Source organism: Photinus pyralis, unplaced genomic scaffold, assembly GCF_008802855.1.
Source record: "Photinus pyralis isolate 1611_PpyrPB1 unplaced genomic scaffold, Ppyr1.3 Ppyr1.4_LG7, whole genome shotgun sequence".
In the NCBI taxonomy this organism is placed as follows: domain Eukaryota; kingdom Metazoa; phylum Arthropoda; class Insecta; order Coleoptera; family Lampyridae; genus Photinus; species Photinus pyralis.
In genome coordinates, this window is record NW_022170738.1 from 227,571 (window position 1) to 249,258 (window position 21,688).

General features: G+C 37.0%; 1 protein-coding gene across 5 annotated transcripts in view; it reads right to left on the bottom strand.

Moving 5' to 3' along the window:
* The window catches only part of LOC116176426 (serine/threonine-protein kinase tousled-like 2), a 100,511-nt gene that overhangs the window by 64,526 nt on the left and 14,297 nt on the right, over positions 1-21,688 (bottom strand). Inside the window, exon 1 of one of the 5 annotated variants that reach the window (XM_031494988.1) lies at positions 7,398-7,442. The exons of 3 other annotated variants lie outside the window; for them this stretch is intronic. In XM_031494988.1, the coding sequence (XP_031350848.1) occupies positions 7,398-7,427 (30 nt within the window). In that variant the 5' untranslated portion in view covers positions 7,428-7,442. Of the gene's footprint in view, positions 1-7,397; positions 7,443-21,688 lie in introns of those variants that run through there. One more of the 5 variants, XM_031494983.1, reaches the window with a different exon arrangement.

The following is a 21,688-nucleotide window of genomic DNA, read 5'->3' on the forward strand; positions in this document are numbered from 1 at the left end:
GTCAAACATAACTTCCTTTTGGACTGCGCCCAATGAGTTAAAATAAAAATAGCCTACTGTATCGTTCAAAATAATAATAGAGAAACATCGCACTTACCACCTTAAAAAATTGAACGTGCATATAATATACAGGGTGGGGAGTGAAAACCTTAATTCTCAATTTTTTTAGATTTATAGCACTTCTTTTCCTTTTTCAACTCTCTAAGTATGCAGAGCGATCTCTAACCACAAAACGGCACACCGACGGACGGACTCTTTTCGTAAAAACTTGCTTGCATACATATTAGTAGTAGCATTGGAGTATTAGTCAATGGTAGTAGGTATGGGTATGCAGTTATTGAATAAGAAGGGCGTTCTTCGCAACTACAAATATTATTCGGGAAGGGGTAAGAAATAACCTCGTGAAAATAAATTTTAACAGTATAGATACAACAGCGGCGATCTTTGACCTTGAGATCTGCACATGCGCCAAGTTCGAAACCGGTATTGTTTACCTACTGTGAAACAATCTTCCTCAAAACTGCATAATTACACGATATTCTTGGTGGAAATTTAAGTTAATCAATTTGAAGATCTTCTTTTTCAATTTTGTCTCGTACGTCGCGCGTCGGTTCGCGTGCGCCACATCGGATGCAAAAAAGTGTTTTTTTTGTAGATCAAGAAAAAATGCCACGGATTAATTCCTAGACGTACAGGGAAAGAGTTACACTTAAAGTGATTTAATTAAATTATTCCAATTTACTACTACGAAACTACCTCACATACAATAAAAAATCATATTACCTGTTCACTATCATTCCGTCAATAATTAGTCATTTAAACATTTGATGATGATTTTACGCAATGAATGTCCTCAATCCTGCCTTCCAAGAAGAATCTTTTAGAATTGTCCTTTCTAGTATATGCAATAATAGAAATACACAGGCCACAGGTAAAAAAGGATTTAACCGGCACAGCGGCGAAGTTGCAACTTCCAAATACCTTTTTCCGCAAAATACCCAAAACTCACAATCGGTCTCCGGAAAACAGTTAGCATTACCAAAAAATGATATTGATAAGATATAAAAAAAGAATTCTATTAATTATTATCCAAAAATATAGGGTGTTCCATGGTCGACATACACATCGCTTTTATAGAAGAACACCCTGTACGCCTAAAAATATTTTTAGATTATATACGTGCTAATACGAATGGCAATGACGATGCATATTTCACGTTATCAATAATCATATAGCAATAAATATGCAAAGAAGTGCGACACACGTCACTTAAACACCATCAATATCAGTTTCGCGTAAACTTGTACAGTATACTTTGAATATTTAATATGAAGTTAGCAATAATACTCAAATGGAAGAATATGCAATAATATGTTGAGCAGAACAATTTATCACCAAAAAGGTAGTCTGCCATATTTCCAATATTGCAACTTTGGCTTAGATCTATCAGTCCGTTGTTGGTCTAAATTGTGCCACCTAAACCGAATGTGGTTTGCATATTTTTGCATGTTTACTGTCGACTATTTAAAACTAACTTCACGTTGAATATGTGAATTTATTCCTGAAATGTTACTGACTTCACACGAATACAAACAGTCCCTAATCAAATGTATAGAATCAATATCGATCACAATAAACCGATACAACGAAATATCGAAGGATCCTCAGTATTACAATCACTTTTAACGACAATTTATTTTAATCTTACAAAATACATTTTATAGTTAACAAAAATGCATCAATTCATGTCTGGGGCATTGAGTCTTGGTTTTTTTCCCAACGATCTTGGTGCATAAATAACGATTTTGACATGTTTTGGTCAAAATCCACGTGGTCGCCCAAAATGCATCAAATTCATGTCTTGGGCATTGAGATAATGCCCCTAGTATTTTCCCCAACGATCTTAGTGCATAAATAACGATTTAGACATGTTTTGATCAAAATCCATGTGGTCGCCAAAAATAGATCAAATTCATGTTTTGGTCTTTGAAATAATGCTCTTGGTCTTTTTCTCAACCATCTTGGTGCATAAATAACGGTTTTGACATATTTTGATCAAAATCCATGTGGCCTCAGAAAAATAATTTAACATTTTTTAATCACACACATGCGGTTATCAAACGTGCACGTTATCAACTCTTTCAGCATCAAGATAATGCGTTTGAAAGCTTTTACAACTCTAAATTCATGTGTAAAGAATAATTTTGGGTACATTTTGCTCTAAAACTTTTGACCGAGACCACAGAGAAGAGTTATATTGAATTGTTACACATCTAAGAGTCATAGGGAATAATCTAGCGAAAGTCCGAACTCGATACATGACCTAGGGAATGAAATAATAGGTTCCAAAATGTGCATTTCTTTAATATTTTGATCCAACAACTATCCCACGGGAGGATGAAGAATAGGCTTTGGAGTATGTCCTTTCTGATTTGGAAAACTTTTCCCAAGATGGTGCAACCCTAAACGGGGGGTGCAAAAAGAAATTCGAATTTCGACGAAATTTAAGAAAAATTGTTCAACTTCAATTCAGACACTAAAATCTGAGTAACTTTTTTTGAAAAATCGTATGACAAACTTTTTTTGGAACTGGGTGTCGTTTCCATGTACGAGTTTTGTCATTAAATTCACTAATTAGGTGGGAAACCGATTTGACAAAGTTCGGTTAGTTTATAATCCCTTGTAACGCACTAAATGGCTTTTCGTTTAAACACCAAATCCATGCAACCCGAAATCCATGCGTCGTCGTTTGTGTAACGATGTAGCTGCAACGCGGTCGGCTAGGGTTCGATTCCCGGTAGATGCCACATTTTTTTAAATTTTATATATTATTTAGCATTTCTACATTTCGCCAGACTAATGCTGATCGTTGATGTAGGATGTCACAAGCCCGTAGGGGCTGGTATTTCTACTGTGTATCTTAATTTCCTGGGAATCACGACAGAAAGTTCTCCCTGTATTGTTTCGGGGATGCCGTAAATAGCGATTCACTGGTTCTAACTCTTTTTCTTAAAACAGTCCGTATCCACCATTTTTCTCTATCTACTCCGACATCTACTCGTATCAGAACTTCAGAAGACTAAGCGAAGAATTCTTTAACTTTTAACCAACCATTTAAAGAAAATTTGTACGGTTAAACACGAAAACGTGCCTTTTTGGTTTGGTGGCTCGAACAATAATCATCTTAATTTTCTTCTCCCTCCCACCTCCCCAATCCCCACCAATTTGTTTTTGCAAATCTACAGTTTTTCCGCGGCGCGTCTTTATCCAGCATAGATAATAATTAGTCAGTGGAAACGTACTTCTTAACATAAATTTTTATCTGAACTTCTTTTGCAAAATTACTGAATTAAAAAGAAAGCTCGAACAAATTTTGGAAAACTCCACGGAAAACTCGTAACAACTGTAATAAGATACGAAGAATCGCATACGATTTTCAGTAGGAGAAGTTTTTGCCATTCAGCTCGCATGCGGAAACCAGACTATTAATCCGGCTCATATTCTGATCCTTAAACTCGTAGAAATCGATTGGCGAAGATGTTACATCGCTGTCTCTTTTCGTTCTCGAGTTAGACGAGGCCGATAAAACAATCACGTATAAGGGGATTTTTTTTTAAACTACCCTGTATACTTCGTAATATTTACCCCCTAACTAAAATTCGAAAAAAAATGAACTCCGTTAGAAAGCTACTGTTCGAGCAACAACAAAAAAAACCTAACGATTTTTAAGTTGTCATGCTAGGTATTGCAGTTGAAACTTTAACATTGGAAATGTTTATGGTTTCGTATATGGGTACAACGTTATTACTTCTGTTTCGTTTAACGCGAAAAGACAACGGTGTCGAGTGACGATTGTACCGTACTCGACCGTGATCGGTGGGTGAAGGAAAAGTCGCGGATACTTACTTAATAGTATTCAATTGTTTTGTTAATTCGAATCTAAAATTCTCCCAAGTCCCCTTTGATAGTAATACGAGCATGTGCCGATGTCACCGATCGAAGGTTAGATGGATTGCGAAATCTGTGAATTTTTTTTAATTTTCAAATGCTAAGTTTCGTTTCTTTTTCGTTTGTTTAAAAATACCGAGTTTCCTTAAGATCGTAATTATACTCCTGTTTACGAATGTATTACCTTAGGTAGTGAGCGAACTGAACCTATCTTTTAATAAAGTCATGTTTTTTTTAACAATAACACGCACGAGTTTTAAATTGTTTATTTAACAAACATACATAAAAAAGAAAAGCTTTCCAGTCTCAGAATGCCATGACACATACTGCATCTTTAAAACAAAACAACAAAAATTCAGACAATTTAAAGAAAACTTGCTCAAAAATTCGAAAATAGGAATGAAGATTCAAAAATTTCGCACACATGCAGGAAAATGCAGATCCGAGTGCAGATCTTAAAATTTTATATCTTAGTAACGAAAAAACTTTCCCGAGAAGAACTACTTGCACGTATACTTTGCGTACCTCATGAAATTAATAGTCGGTCGTTTAAAGACTAGCATAAACCGCGGAAAAATGTTGAAATGGGAAATATTTGCTTAAATTCCCGAATACAGTGCGTTTCAGATAAGAGGGTCACCTCAATATCTCTTTTATTTGGCGAGATACGAAAAATTTGTTTAATATAATTTTATATGTGACATTACGGTCTATCTGATCGCATATTCAAACTTCCGAGTTCACTTCCGCTTGAACCGTAAATCGATGCAACTTTTGCAATGCCTGTTTTGTTTAAGATATTTCAAAAGAGCAATCAATTTTCTGTACGACATTTGTTCCATACTACCCTGGTATTTACTTTACGAATTAGGAAATCTGCAGGAAAACCTAATTTGGAGTAGCCGGTAGTATGCTAGAAACTGATCTAAGGGAATTCCCATCTCTGCCACAGATGAAAAATTCTTACCTCAGCCCAGGTTCGAACACCCGACCTTCCGGGCATGTGCTCTACCACTGAGACGAAAATTTATTAAATCTAGCATGCCGTGTGCTGTCAGGATGCACGATGCCTGTTGCATTCCATGGGGAGATCGTGCAAAAGTAAATCTTCAAAACGAAATAATGAACAAGTTGTTGTAGGTCTTTTCTTTGTTATATGGCACACGGCATGCTATATTTCGTAAATTTTCTAAATAGAATCACGAATTTCTCCATTTTTTTTGTCTATCAACCACATACATATATTGAATCTATATGCATATTTCATGTTGCCTTACAGCAAATTGATTGCTCTTTTCAAATATCGTATTGCATTTGAAAAACATAAGCTGCATCGATTTCCGGTTTAACCGGAAGTTTGAATATGCGATAGATCGTAATGTCACATATAAAATTATATTTAACAAATCTTTCGTATCTCACCAAATAAAAGAGATATTGAGGTCACCCTATTATCTGAAACGCATCTATAGAAATATACTGTGAAATTCGCCTGGGAATTTTCACGCCGGACAATACTAATCTTAGGGCGGACATATCTTTGTAAATTTAGGAAATATATAATCAAAAACCTAGGTAATCCGTCAATTCTTACTCTACCATGTGTTATGGTCACCGAGAAAAAATTGAACAATTGAAGTGTGGGATTTTTGGGAACGGTTCCCAAACGACTAATTTTGATTGACAAGAGAACCGGGAAGATTTCAAGTAAATTCCCAAATGTACCAAAATTAGTTTTTATGGTAACCTTTGCGTTTTCCAACATTCTGGTTCCGAACGTTCTCGTGGGTACAATGGAAATATGTAGTTTTAAAATGCATTCTTTAGTGTTTAGTAGCAGTTGCTTTCTACAACCTTGGGGGGGGGGGGGGGGGGGTCAGAAGGGTAGTAGAGGCAAAATGTCTTCGTACAGTTAAACAGTTGCCAACATTTAGACATTTCAAACATTCCGTTTTTAAATCAGCAACTGCGTCTATGTTTGTATCTCTATCACTGTCAAATATTAGCAGTGTAAGTCTAAAACTTTATTAAAGTACGAGCCATAAGATTTTATGATCCTTTGCACATCTGCATCGAGACGAAGTTGGTTTTATATACGAAACATTTCCTTCATTTTCTGTCGGGCTTGTGCACGAAAGCAGTTGCGGATTTCGTATTTTACGAAATACGACAGCGAATAAATTGCAATTTCTGACGTTCGGAAAAAAATTGAACTTTTTTCAGGGTGGGGCAACAATGGTGATCAAAAGCACCACACGGTGGTATATTCATACGGCCCGAATCTTTATTATTCGAGTCAACATTTTCAGTCCCGTGTGTAGAATGATCCACCAATGGAAGCTGTGGGAATGTGTCGCATACTCTTGGTAAAGCTGTACACAGAGCAGATCGGCGCGAGTGAGAGATTCTCTACACCCCCGCTAACCCCTCCTGACCTAAACCTGATGACGCTTCCACTTCAACTAGAAATGGCATCTCCGGTTTCCTAGGGATTTAGTTATATTTCCACGGATTTAAATGCGGAAATAAAAATTTGCGAAAAAAAAATCGCCCGCCGGGGGAAGTCACGACGTAAATATGCGTGTACGTCACAGTTAACGATGTTTTCAGTAACAGTTGTGTAAAGTAAAACTAAAAATAAATGCCGTAGCATCGATCTGGCTAACGAGAACTGACAACAAATTCCCGCTTTGCGCACCTTTTCTAATAAGAATACATACTGTGTTGAGGTTGCCAGGCGAAGTTTTCCCATATTGCGAATTTCTATTAAGGGGGTAAGAATGGCAAAGACCGAAATGCCCTTTGACCCTTATCTTGGCGGCCACAGAAATCAATACGTTACCAAGCACACTCTGTCCGCAATATATATGTGTAGATACACTACGGCTTGCAAACATAGCGAGCAGAATCGAGTATCTCGAAAAGGCGACAAAGAATAAGTGGATCAAATATGCGCCACGTAACCATCGCTGCCGTCTGCAACACGTGCACGGGACAGAAAGAGAAAATCGTGTTGTGTGGTTGCTCTTGCTCTACGATAGCAAGATTAAACCTACTTTATGTGCAAGGGAGCTGCTTAACTACCTAAGAGGGATATTAAACCTGTCTTAAAAAGGCCACTTTTACGCCGACCGACCAGTTGCAAATATGAACATTAATTCTTCTTCCATTCAAAAACTCACCTACGAAAAATTCAATATTTTGAGTATGAATATAAAATAGCGTGATCGGGTTGAACTGGCAACATTGATCTTTGTACGTTTAAAAAGCGTATTGGCGCAACGAAATTACCATCAAACAGGTTGGTCGGGTTACTTTAAAATCGTCGCAAGTTGGTGTCAATTTTTTAACTTTTACTCTCGTTACAACTCGAACGTAAACATTGACAGAAATGATTAGTGTTCACCGTCTTAAAATTCCTGGCAACTGAAAAGAAGTTGAGTGCTTACCAGGACGAGATCTAAATACAGCCATGGCATATCCCCAAAGCTGTAGTAGAATGTAGGTAGTCGTAGTCGGAGAGCAGCCTGATCCCGCCGGAAGAACACGGTCTCACCCCTGGCACGCCGCACTGCAATCGCACATCACCACGACTCGGAACTGAGCGCGCACTCGTCAGATGCAATGAGACCGCACGCTGCTGCTAATAGGCGCCATCCGCCATGTTACCGCCTTGCTTTGATATGTATGCGATAGGGTAAACAGAGAGAAGAGCAGCTTTGTACTGGAGAAGACTTCTAAATATGCATTACCGAAGGTAGGTGGAGATCTCGGTTAACGTGCTGCGCTTGAACGGCGGAATTCGATGACACTCACCGATACGGTACACATTATTTCTGGGGGTCTCAAGAGCGCGCATCAACGTAAGAAAACTCTTCCAATCTGCACTTACACCTGTTTTATCAACGGGGGCGGACCGTCGGCAGCTAACTGGACTACGAAATAGCCGCAACCCCGATACTAACACTAACAAAGAGCGCGCGACTCGAAACAAACCGACAATAATTGAAATTCCAACCCCCTTACATTATTTCTCGACTTCCGACGAAGTTCGAAATTATTCGTATCCAACTCTCTCCCATGGCGGCTGTTCGTTTTATAATTAAGACGTCGCGATTCATAAATCGACTTTGTACAAAAATTCGCCCCTGACGTGTTACCGCATAATTATGCTACGGAATTTTATGACAAGGTATCGGCATGAATCAACTCCGAGTGGATCATTTAAAATTATTTTGAGGCTGTACAAGGCGACTCGTTAAACTAAGCTCCACTTAATTTGAATGGGAGCCCTAGGGAAGAGACCATTTGTTTGTTAATACACTCCAAATGCCTGAAAAGTTGTTGTTTGTAGTGCACACCACAAAGTGTCACCGTTCGTCTGCCCGCCTGTCAGTCGGTTTCGCCATAAATCCGCACGTCTTCGAACATGGCCAACACACTCAAGAGGCTTTGTTTAATAGATCTTGTTGAATAGTCATTAAGGAAATCTGTTAATACACTCATTTCGTTACGGCAGGTATGAAATTGTGCATTTCCGGGAGGGTGTTAGCACCAAATCTAGGTACATTGTGGTTAGAACCCACAATCCCGAGTAGCCAGATCCATAAAAATGTACCAGAGCATTCCAGGTACGATTCCAATGTCATAAGTACTAGCTTAAAAATTCATGAACGTCTGCACCGTTCGTGTGTACTAATTTCTACTGTCATAAACAAATTTTGTACCATTATCAATTTGGCACTTTGTTGAATTTCACTATAACCACGCGTCAACAATTTCATGTTTTGTGTTAAATGTTTGTTGTCCAATTTGTATCGCAAATATCTCATCATTTTTTTGGCTGTGATAATTCTCGGTTAAGATAACTCCCAATTTGCACTTGTGCGTGTTATGCACAAATTTGTATTGTACACTGACATATTCCGTTGCGGAGATCTTTTTGTGGTAAATCGCATCCATCATTTTCGTGTGATTTTTACAGCGTTTAAGGATATCTAATCTGCTGTCCGCAAAAGACGGTATTTAAAAGCCGAAATGAATGGATGAAACACACGTGCGTGGACCGCAAACGCCGCGGAGCTCTCGCAATTCGTGCCTTCAAAACATACACATACAGAGTGTCCCACGACGAATGTAGCCTATACTAGGTGGGCCAATAGTGTGTGGCTGCACCTTGTTGGTTATTCGTAAGATTTCCTCTTGGACATGGCGGGGAACCCTTAAGGTTACCAACCTAAAATATGTTTACTTTGATCGGAACCCATATACAGGGTGATTCATAAAAAGGTTACATTTTTTTAATGGATTCCTCTGGTAATTTTAATGCAACTTTATGTGTCACACTTGTTATTGAATAAAATTGAATCTCGCAGTGATTGTCAAACTTAGTAAGTCGTGAATTGGTGAATTTTTCCGTTCTATCTCAAAAGTGTAGTTGGTAAGTGATAAGTAATAATTTATAGCAAATATTTACAATAATTATTATTTAGTAATTATTTAATATAATTATATTCCACGGCCTACTAGCCACAGAAAACGAACATTGCAGGCTCCTCCCACGCCACCCTGATGTTTTTCCGTGTAAAACCCCCTCCGTAGGGCAGCCGGTGGGTGCATCGGAGACGCCGCCACGACTTACGGGAGTCCCGAGGATTAGAACTAGATCGCCCCCCCCCCGCCCCCGCGTAGGGGTGGATGTATCGAGTTGTGGTTTTGTGCGTTGGCCTCGCAGTTCAATTGCGCTTCCGAGGTGGGGGGCCGCACCGCCCCTCCCACCTACCACATTGCTTATAGATGGCAATCTTGGCTAGAACCATGCCGTTTTTTACGTTGGATTCCAATATCGCTCGGTCGCGTTCTAGAATCGAGCGCGATTTGTGTAAATGCGCGAGGCGAAGCCGAGCAATGTGTCAACGGCCCTATATAAGTGTGAGATTTGCTGGCACTTACATTCGGGTTATACGTAACACCCCCTCCCCCCTTTCCCAAATCGCGATTGCGCATGCACAAAGGCGCAAAAAATCGTACTGTGCATCCGCGAAATGCACTTTCTTATTAGAAAGAATTGGCGTGCAATTAAAACAGAGTCGTATGCTATCTATAGCGTGGAACGAAACGAGATAGCTCACAGTATCCAAAACAAAATAGGTATACAGGGAGATCAATAATCATATGCTGCGCCGCTCTTATAAAATATCACATTAGTAATCATTTGCCGCAACCAGGTACATGTGTACCAATACAAAACATAACCTATAATTTTACAAACCAAAACCATGATTTGTGATTCTTATTCGAATACTTTCGTCCCTTTCAAAACGGCTTTTTTCAAGACTACCAATTTCTTTCGAATATTTACAAGGTGGGTATATTACTTGTAAATTACAAACAAACGTTTTTTTAGTTGTAGCGTATAATAGGCAATAGGTTTACTCGGACAAGCCTTTTATTTTAGAAGAGAATAAGATGCGTTTGCTGTCCTGTTTCCGTAATGGGACTAAAGACGAAAGTGGAGTTTGGGAGTACTCGATACGTTTGAGTATACAGGAGTTTCGATAAACGATTGTCAACCATGACGAGGATTACAACAATATACGCCCAAATGCTCATCGTCTACTTGAGCGGTTTAACATACAGGAAGTCTTGCTTCTGGGAAGTCACCTGGCCGCTTAGTGATTGCTAATAAGGAGGTTGTAAAAGATGTTCTTGCTCGTCTTGAGCAAAGTCGGAAAAAGCAGCTGCGACAATTTGTCCCACTAACGGGCATCTCATACGGAACGTGTGACGCTATTGCCTGGAGAAAATTGTACTTCTATCCTTTAAAGTAACCGTAAATTATTGCATGCAAATTTACGAGATGGTAACATATTCGAAACCGTTTACACACCATTGCCGAATTACGAGCAGGTATAGAAGCTACCGTTTGAAACATTACGCAACAGCACTTACATGCCGTCTTCGAAAACATGAAGAAAAGAGTGGGTCCCTGTCTTAATAATGGCGGCAAGCACTTCGAACAGTTGTTATAGTGTGCATGTAATTTGCCCAATTACTTCGATATTAACGAGTTGTAAAAGAAATAAAATCGTTTCAATTTTTGTAGTAATTTGCTATTCGTGTAGTTCCACATAATTTGGAAACTTACAAGGTGGTTAAATCGTTGATTTAGGTTAAATATGGTTAAACGTCAAAAGTTTACTTTAAGGTTATGTTTTAGTATTGGTGCACCAGGCCTGTTGCGGCAAATGATTACTAACGTCATAATTTATTGAAGCGGCGCAGCAACTCAATATTGATCGCACTGTACATTACACTGAAAAAATGAAGACACAAACGTAAAAAATACCCCATTTTCGGTGGAATTTATGCGAAATAAGTCTTAAAATTCGAAGCATTTTTACCAACCTATACGATGAGATTGACTAAACAAGAGACTGTCGATAGATTGGTGCTTTTTTGAGCCGAATCAAATTTCTTTTGCCTTTTTTCGTATTTTATAAAATTCCTACTACATTCTCACAATTAAGCAAAAAAAAAAGAAATTCCATACGGTAAAACAATATAATACGGCGTATGCTAAGTAAACGGCGGTGATAGGTCCATTGGACCTTATCTAGTTTCGTATTTATAAGAATATTTATGCCATAACTTATTTTCCTTTGTACACATAAATAGCCCATTACATGATAAATGTTACTCGCCGTAAGTCGAAATCCTTTTTTTCATTTTTTTTTTCTTTATTATTAAGCGAGCAGGGGCCAATCCTGTTATACGAACCCAACCCACTATACACATTTGCAATAAATTTATAATAATTAATCTAAAAAGTGCATATGATGAGTGTGCGTATTCAGAATGGTTTTCGAGATATCAACAAAAACACCACCGGCTCCCCGGCTCAAGAACATTCATATCAATTTTTAAAACTGCCCGCATTACTGCGCATTAATACACTTTATGTAGGTCCACATAAAATGGGGGTATCAAGTTGAAATTAAAGAAAATAGATCGCCATAACGAATTGTTACGAGATCATTGTTAGATGGCGCACTTCAAATTTGTAGTTTTATTGTAATTACAATGGCGACTATGTAACTTATAGTACCCTTACCTTAGACTGCTTAAAGTACACACGTAAAGGGAAAGGGCGTGGACAGAGTTAAAAATGGCAAGGCATCTCTGAAATTTCACACCAAGAAACAAACACAAACCGACTGTTTATAGTAACGGGCATTTATACATATTTTACGATGTCGTAAAGTAATGCCACACCACATCATACAGATGTATAGCGCAAAACGCTTAGCTTTACTTCATGGTGGCAGTTTTGTTCCGTACAACCACCCGTCTCCTAAGTGAGATAAGTGGATCGATTTTTAGAGAAAAAAGTACAGAAATGTGATGGTCGGATGTCGCTGCCATTAATGGAAAATCGTTCCGTGTTCATTCTACATCCCTCAGTTCACAACCCCTCAACCCTCATTGACCCCTACCAGGCGATAATGGATTGCAAATACGCAAATATGCGCACCGTTCCGTTCAAGTCGGGCCACTGAAAATGAGATTATCGATTTGAACTAAATAAAAATACTTGCCAACAAAAAATGCGTACGGGCGACAGGTCATTTTCTCGAATATTGATTTTGTACGTTGTAGAACGCGATGAATACTACTAGCAAAGTGACAGTTCCTGAATGGAACAAAGCAATAAGGCACTCTGAGCCAGATCAATGTAGCCGGATAGGAAAAGCCAAGCCCCGCGGGGGCACCTTGTAACACATTTTGCGGTAAATTCATCCCCTCGACTCGACGAATATTGTGATTACTGCATAAATCGACTTTGGATAATTACAAAATTGTGTCACTATATTTCAATACGTCTCGCTCGGGCCAGATATTGAATTTCCTTCTCTTTTTTGTATTCCGCCGCCACGTAATTTTAATTTGGCTACTTACTCCACTTGGGAACAAATATCGAATAATGCTCCGCTATGCTTTCGTGAAGATATTTCTCGGGGATATAAATGATGAGAGAACGTTCCTTTTAGATGTCGCTCCCATCTCGGCTTCGCTTAGCGTATCAAAGTCAAAGGCAGCTGCATCTTTTTCCACCCTTCGGTAAAATTGTGGAAGGGAAAAACTAATTTTCGTGAGATTTTTTGCGGGCGGCGACGAAAATGGGACGCGTCAATTTATACAGTTTGGCTTTTCGAAGACAAACTTCCATTGTCACGAAAATTCCATTAAAAATAATTTGTATTAAATAACAAAGCAGAACGAATTACTTAATTTATTGTAAACAATCAAAACCTTGAAACGAACATAAACGAAAATTAACTACCCATTAAAAAGTTTTATGTCAACACAAAGTTATACGAGCACATTTTTATAGATAGGGTTAATTAGCAGAAAAAGTGGACACTTTCCACACGTAAGTTGGCTACATTTTATAAAATAGTGGAAATTTCCAGGTGTTGCGTTGCTATATCGACACATGAAAATAAACTTCCTAGGTCATTTTTTCAAAAGAAAACTGTACAAGTTTAAGTAAAGCAGTTATCGTGCGCAAGCCAAGTGTAAAAAATCGTATTAGTTGAAAATTTGAGCAATCACAACGTAATAAAATTTTTTTTATTGCACACGCCCCATCGCTCGCAATCCCTTCAGCCTTTAGGGTAAGTAATCGATCCAGTAAGTGGATACGGCGAGACGTAAAGACACTACGTACAGAAACAGAACTTGACGCTCGCCTCGACGTCGCTTTAATTATTGATTTTCATTGTAACTGCGACGTAATTTTCAAGTACGGTTTTCCACCTTAAGTGGACGCTTTTTAATAACTGAATTATTAAAATGGCACCTGTTTCCCCACGATTACTCAATTTTAGGGTGGCGGTGGTTGATGCTCCGCAGTATACGCCGCCGGTACAATTATAATAGTTTCCGGGAACTCATAAAATGGAGGACACGGACTAAAGCACGGCGAATAATCATGTCAGTAGCAAATTGTTTGATGACAGCAATGTTTAAAAAAAACAAACGCGAAACCAGAAATCAATCAACAAACATTGCATTCAATTAAATGTGGAAATGGCCAATCGGATTTACGTTCATACATTACGTACCTACTTGCATGGAGTACAGGGTTAAACGAGAAATTTTTGATCTTGACAATTTTATCTTTCGTGAAAACTTCCACCAAGCGTTCTCACATTTCCGTCAGTCATTCACGTATCTGTCTTCATTATAATTGGGAAATTTCTTAATACTTCTAACCAATAATACTTTTAGACGAATTTCGAACCACCTATTAGGTTATACAGGTACAGGAGCTCAAATTAGAGTGATTTAGCCCAAAATACCTGTGAAATTGATACTAATAGAGATACAGGGTGTTAATGAAAAAACCAAAATCATCGAGGTACCAAATCTGAAATCAAATTTGTTTTAACAATGCTCTGTAGTGATTGTTTCTGAAAACTAATGACACAGTCTCCTTTGGCATAGAATAAATAGTCGATGAATCTAATTATAAAACACATTTATTACCACACAAGATCACCGAGAATTTAAAATGTGCCCAGTGCGCTTTCGTCACCAATCCAGTCTTAAAGCACATCTAACATTTGTCAAAACATGGACTTTGGCATGATTTAAAATGTGACCTATGCGATTTTGTTACCAAGTACAAATCCAGTTTTAAAACACGTAAATAAAAATGAGCTTCATTGTTCCATTTTTGCGCACCGGGGCTCCGCGAGTTGCAGATTTTACCTAACATGACGGCAAGCTGCAACTTCTCTTAGTTTCCCTTTTCTGGGGTTATACGAGTAGGTGTTTTCGAGCAAGGGTGCTGAGGGCACTGCTGGTGGATATTCCATACCACCGGTTTCCCAGAAACTATTTAGTGCAGTAAAATCGAGCGCGTATCTCGCTTAGTTTAGGAGAAAAATTTTACCGAAGTATAACTAAATGAGATGTATATCATCTTTTAGTGAATTTTAAGCCCTATCCGAATTAAATAGTTACAACTTTTTTTAATAGGGCACATTTTTGTAAATTAGCAAAATGTAACGTTTTGGAGGCGAGTCAATATTCACGTTTTCATTGATTTAACTCCCTTTATAAGTTTTATTAATTGAGCTATAGCTTTCAAATTTTCAAAGTTTATAGAAGAAAGTACAGCGCACATGATAGCAATTCAATTTTTTCTGTATCGCTAACAGCTTTTGTTTAAATAATTGATAAACCACGGCATCGACAAATTGGGTATTGAAATTTTCGACATGCGAGCAACTTGTTTAAATAATAAAAGTACGTAGCTATATATATCGTACCAAATAACGTTAAAACATTGAAAAAGTTTTTAGAAAAAAAATTAGGTCAATACCTTTTATGGTTTTCGAAATGTGATAGATTAAAGGTTGACGCGGTGCGGTGTTGGCGCGCTTATTTAATGCTTCTACACAGATGCAGCGAGGTAGTCATGGCGTACTCGTATTATAATTTGAAATTTTGCATTTGATAATATTACTTACATATTTTAATTAACAAAATTTTATTTTTATTTATATTTCTAAATTTTCTTCGTCATCAATTTGTTGTTCACTTTTTTGCATCAACTGATTGTTACAATTGCTGCTATTACATTTACAGTCCAAACAGCATTTGACTCCTTCTTTTAAACAAACACATTTATTGTTGTCGCACTTTCTATCGGCACAAAAAATTGTAAGTAGACCCCTAACGTTGTCTGGAATTGGGGGTTTTTCTGTATGGACTGTTTCCCAAGTGCCATTTTGATTTGTCCATCCATATTCAGTAGGATCCATTTCCGGTATATGGCATAAATGACTATTCGTCCAAATCTTCAATTGATATATACACCTAAACAAAATTAATAATGTCAGGAAAAATCTCGAGAAAAATAAATATGAAAAAGTGTTCACCTACCTCAGTACGTGCATCTTAAATGCATCATCTGTAGGAGGTAGTTGAGAGGCACACTTATTTGAATGTCTGTTTATATCTTAGATCATTCAATGATTTAATTTTTAAATCTTTATTTCGGAAAAGATGTAAAGCACATTTCGTTGCAATGTCAATAGCTTCTGGTACTGTTACATTTGAAATTTTTTGAAGTTCCTTAAAAGATTCATAACCTATGTTTGCAGTGTCAAATGCCATTCTCTTGCCAATTCTAAAAAATGCGCTTGTTGTATTACAGCCTGTTAATGCGTGAAGCGACAATAACGTTTTTTATAGATCTTCTCCAATATTATTAACAATATCCGTAATAGAAATTAATCTTTTTTTGTTTATGTGTCCTAATTCTATGAATAAACGTTTGTTTACGCTGTTATCAATTTAATATCAAATAAAAGATTTAAAAATTAAATCATTGAATGATCTAAGATATAAACAGACAATGTCTTCAAATAAGTGTGCCTCTCAACTATCTCCTACAGATGATGCATTTAAGATGCACGTACTGAGGTAGGTGAACACTTTTTCATATTTATTTTTCTCGAGATTTTTCCTGACATTATTAATTTTGTTTAGGTGTATATATCAATTGAAGATTTGGACGAATAGTCGTTTATGCCATATACCGGAAATGGATCCTACTGAATATGGATGGACAAATCAAAATGGCACTTGGGAACCAGTCCATACAGAAAAACCCCCAATTCCAGACAACGTTGGGGGTCTACTTACAATTTTTTGTGCCGATAGAAAGTGCGACAACAATAAATGTGTTTGTTTAAAAGAAGGAGTCAAATGCTGTTTGGACTGTAAATGTAATAGCAGCAATTGTAACAATCAGTTGATGCAAAAAAGTGAACAACAAATTGATGACGAAGAAAATTTAGAAATATAAATAAAAATAAAATTTTGTTAATTAAAATATGTAAGTAATATCACAGATAAAATACTGTGTATCTGTGGTAATATATTATCAAATGCAAAATTTCAAATTATAATACGAGTACGCCATGACTACCTCGCTGCATCTGTGTAGAAGCATTAAATAAGCGCGCCAACACCGCACCGCGTCAACCTTTAATCTATCACATTTCGAAAACCATAAAAGGTATTCACCTAATTCTTTTTCTAAAAACTTTTCCAATGTTTCAACGTCATTTGGTACGATATATATAGCTACGTACTTTTATTATTTAAACAAGTTGCTCGCATGTCGAAATTTTCAATACACAGTTTGTCGGTGCCGTGGTGTATCAATTATTTAAACAAAAACTGTTAGCGATACGGAAAAAATTGAATTGCTATCATGTGCGCTGTACTTTCTTCTATAAACTTTGAAAATTTGAAAGCTATAGCTCAATTAATAAAATTTATAAAGGGAGTTAAATCAATGAAAACGTGAATATTGACTCGCCTCCAAAACGTTACATTTTGCTAATTTACAAAAATGTGCCCTATTAAAAAAAGTTGTAATTATTTAATTGGGATAGGGCTTAAAATTCCCTAAAAGATGATATATATCTCATTTAGTTATACTGAGATATTTTTTTTGTCGCATTTCAGAGTTATTTTACTGTTATTTTACTGTACTAATTGTGAAAACCATGAGAGATAACCTTTTTGTGAGGTACAGGGTCATAGGGGGCTCCAATAAATCATAGTTTCAATTTCCCGAACAGCTCCATGAGACACGGTCAACTACAGCGGAACCAATCCATATCCTGTATTTTCTTTGAAAGCCAACAGGAGGAATAAATATTATTATTAATATTATAACCTCTTCTAGAAGGAAACCTCGAAGGAAACCAACCCCATTTAAACAATAACGGCTGTCAAAAAGAAAAAATTTGCAAATTATAATTTGGGCTGCAAACGCCCTTTTTGAGATAAACATTAACATATGCAAAAAACATATATAGACAATAAACGTATTTAAAATTTTACGTACAATCTAAAATAAGCAAGTTGACATCAACTGCCAGTATAAGCGGAAGTGCCACCCCCTTGAAAATATTTCAGATGAGTTCCGCTTATCTCTTTTTGGGATATAGATGGCGGCATTCATCGCGAGACATTCTGTATTGTAAATCAGTCGGTATAATATTACGGAATGTTTCAAACAAAAATATCTGTATTTCAAAAGATATTTAAAAATAGGCTCTATACTTTGTGCAAACCTTTTGTCCAATTAAACCAAGGGTCTTCCGAATATCCTAAAATTGGCGTTATTTATTTATTTTTTTTCCCTACAACCATAATGTATGGAAAACTGGTTAATCTTACCTACGTTTACGAGTGCGCATCAACTTATTTTGAAAATTTTTTTCTAGGACTGTTTGCACAAGATGACACACATGGCGGATCGCGTCGAAATTTGAGATCTATGCAATTTTCGACACGATAATAAGAATAACAAATCCAAATTAATTACAAAAATTTAAAAAAAAATGCAGTGGAAAAATTGAAATAAGCATATCCAAAAAACCGTTCGTGCCTTGTATAAACAGCTTACCCGAACCAAATTCTAATTTTTCTCCAATTAGTTAGAAATAGTGCTTTTTGGTGCTGGTAGTGCACAAGAATTTTCCTGTATTTGATTCGGACCAACTCCACGTTCGGCCGACCTAAAATATAAGTCCCTGATTTGATGCCAGGCGTTAGTGGTCGCAACAGAAGAAACAAGCGTTAGTGTTCAAGAATTTTCCAGCAATCTGTGTTGGTTCAGGCTAAAGTCACGCTTGTCCGAACCCATCTGTTAATAATTTGCCCCCAATTTGATTGCAGATGGTTGTGCTTCCTTAGTGCTCAATAACCTTACCGTTAGTTTTATCAATTTAGGTTTACCACCTGGTTGAATTAAAATCCATTTTGTATATTATCATGTTCCATATTTTTGCTATGTAAAAAGAAGCTTATGCGTCACTAGCTGTCGGTCGTTTAGGCGCCTCGCTCGATGGAATATCGTAGACCTTTTAGGTTTTTCGGCATTACAAATTCATATTATTGAGACATTCGGCACCGCTTATTATTGAATACGAATGCTTGGCATATAAATTTGGAGATAAATTACATAAAGTTGAGGTTATATGTATGGATCAAAACAGAGCGTGGAGTGCCTGAAAAGAGTACTCACAAACAGTGGCGGATTTACATATAGGCACACTAGGCACATGCCTAGGGGCGGCAGCTTTAGGAGGCGGCATTTTTTTACATTACATTTATTTTAGGTAACATTTTAAGTTTTAAAATAAGTCCGTTAACAAGTTACAAATGACTAAAATGTTTAATTAAAATTATGAAATAAATTAGAATTGGTAGATAGTTTCTTTTCATATTAGTTTTAAAAATTTCATCTTATAATTTGAATTTTATTTAAAATGTATTGCAATTTAAAGATTATTTTGGGACGCATATCTTTCGGTGTGCCTAGGGTTGCAAAAAATTTAAATCCGCCACTGCTCACAAAGGAAAATAGCAGGCCTAGACGAAATGTATACGTCGATGTGAAAAAAGTATAAATTGAATTTCTGGAAAACAGAATCGAAACCGGAAATGTCGGCTGGGTTGAATTTCTTATTCCGATTCTCAACATACATCAACAATCGGTTGCAAACATGATCGACACGTTGAACTTGATTCGAACACCCGAAACCAAGTGAAAACCCCAGGAAAAAACGAAGGTGAAGGATGTGGTACATTCTGTGGTGTTATTTCCGAAAAAGTCGTTTTGGCGTCTTGTTTACGTAAAGAAATTTCTTCTCTCAAACAATTCTGGATAGGATGGGATTTAATCAAACTGTTTAAGAGATGCAAATGCGTCTGCCTACAGTAATTACAATCAGTACTGCAATGATCTAAACTTTAAGGAATTCTTAAACGAGGTCATAACGTGCGCATACAAAAATCAATCATCGGCCCAACAATCAAAGACGGGAAACCTTCGTAAATACAAATTGGTGTTGTAAATTAAAACCGTCCAACCAAAAATTGCAGGTCTTCAAATTTTGGGAACTGTTCATTTTTTTTACGTATGCCATAAACACGGAGAAGCGCCAAGGTTTCCATATGGTTGGGCTTTTTATTTCAGATGAAACGTAAGTAGACGATAATGGCTACCAATTTAACGTCGTTTATTATCGCGGTTAATTAAATGAAGTACGTATAATACCGCTTTTATAATATGTAATTAAATATGGAGGATAGCAACGATAAAACAAAAGAAATAGCTTACGTGTAATAGGCAAAAGATGTGTACACTCTACAATTAACTTTCTACAATCAATATAAAGAAAATAGAACTGGTAAGTAAAGTATTATGATAAGGTTGAATGTGCCGCTCGTCAAAAACAAATAACGTAGCTTCGGTCATGAGTGTGACGACTAAATAAGTCCAATGAGCATTGATTGAAGCGGTGACATGACAACGTCGCAAACCACAAATGCCAATTCACACATCCCGGCTAATCTACCCCTTGCAGGATAAGTGCCTACTTGTCTGAAATGAGGCACTGAACTATAAATACGAATACTCCCGCCTATTTTTAGATAACAATTTAGGTTCGCTTGTCTTTGGCTCGACACGTAAATATGTTAAATTGCTAGGCTATTTTTTACAAACTGACGCTAAATTTAATTGCGTATGCAATCGTCGAGTATCATCCCCTCCTTATTCCGTATACAAAAATACGCTCGCGGAGGAATAAAGATCGCGGTTCTTAAACTGCAAATAGCGTGTATTAAAACGTACATTTTTTAGAACGTTAGTACTATTTTTAGAATGTACTTTCTACGCTTGGCGAACTCCATACGAAACCGAATATTATAAGCACACCTACCATTATTGTGTAACCAGTTTAATCGAATAGTTTCTAATTTATAATATTAATTATTTCGGGCGTTTCGCATATTACAGTTTGAATTAATTGGTAGATAGTATTACTTGCAAATCTTGCCACTTCATGTTCAATTTATTGACGGCATGATCATCAGATCTACGTCCCACGTAGTTGGCCGACAATGAGATCGCTCTTTTGAGTTTTGCACTTGTCTTAAGAGCCCTCTGCAGAAACAGTTGCTAGTTGTACGAATTTTTAGCGCATTTTTGAAAAAAAAATACGCTATTATATTCGTTATGGCTGGCTGGCTGGCTGTCCGACTGAGATCTCAGCAATTACAATAGCTAGAGATTTCAAATTTTCACTAAAAGCTTTCTGCTATAGTGCAGATGTGCAGGCTCTAGTCTATTTTGAGTTAGGTTACTCATGAGATAGATAATTTTAACCTTCGCTAATAAAATACTGATCGCTATTACCGAAAATGCGCCTTCATCATGCATATGCTGATTTACAACTTGTTTTCTTTTTTTTATCACATTATTTTAATTATTTCTGTTAGCAGAAACGACAATGAGATGCATAGATCGACGGTCAGCAATGGTTTGCCGAAGATTTCGATCAGAGGGCCGAAGTGAGATATGACGTGCTTCCATCGACAAATTTGACGGCTGGGGGGAAGGTCCAAGATGTTTCGTTTGTGAACTCCAATTTATTATTTAGATTGAAATACTTAATCTCGAAGATAATAATGGGTTGCCCTGTATATGCGAATTTTGTAATTTAAACCTGGAGGACTTAATTACGAATAAGCACAGAGTTGGTTAATTTCCTTGGAATTTGTTAGTTTAGTGTCTATTTTTCCATTATAAATTGTGTTGTTTAAAACTTCTGTTCGAAATCATTTAAGTGCTATCTTC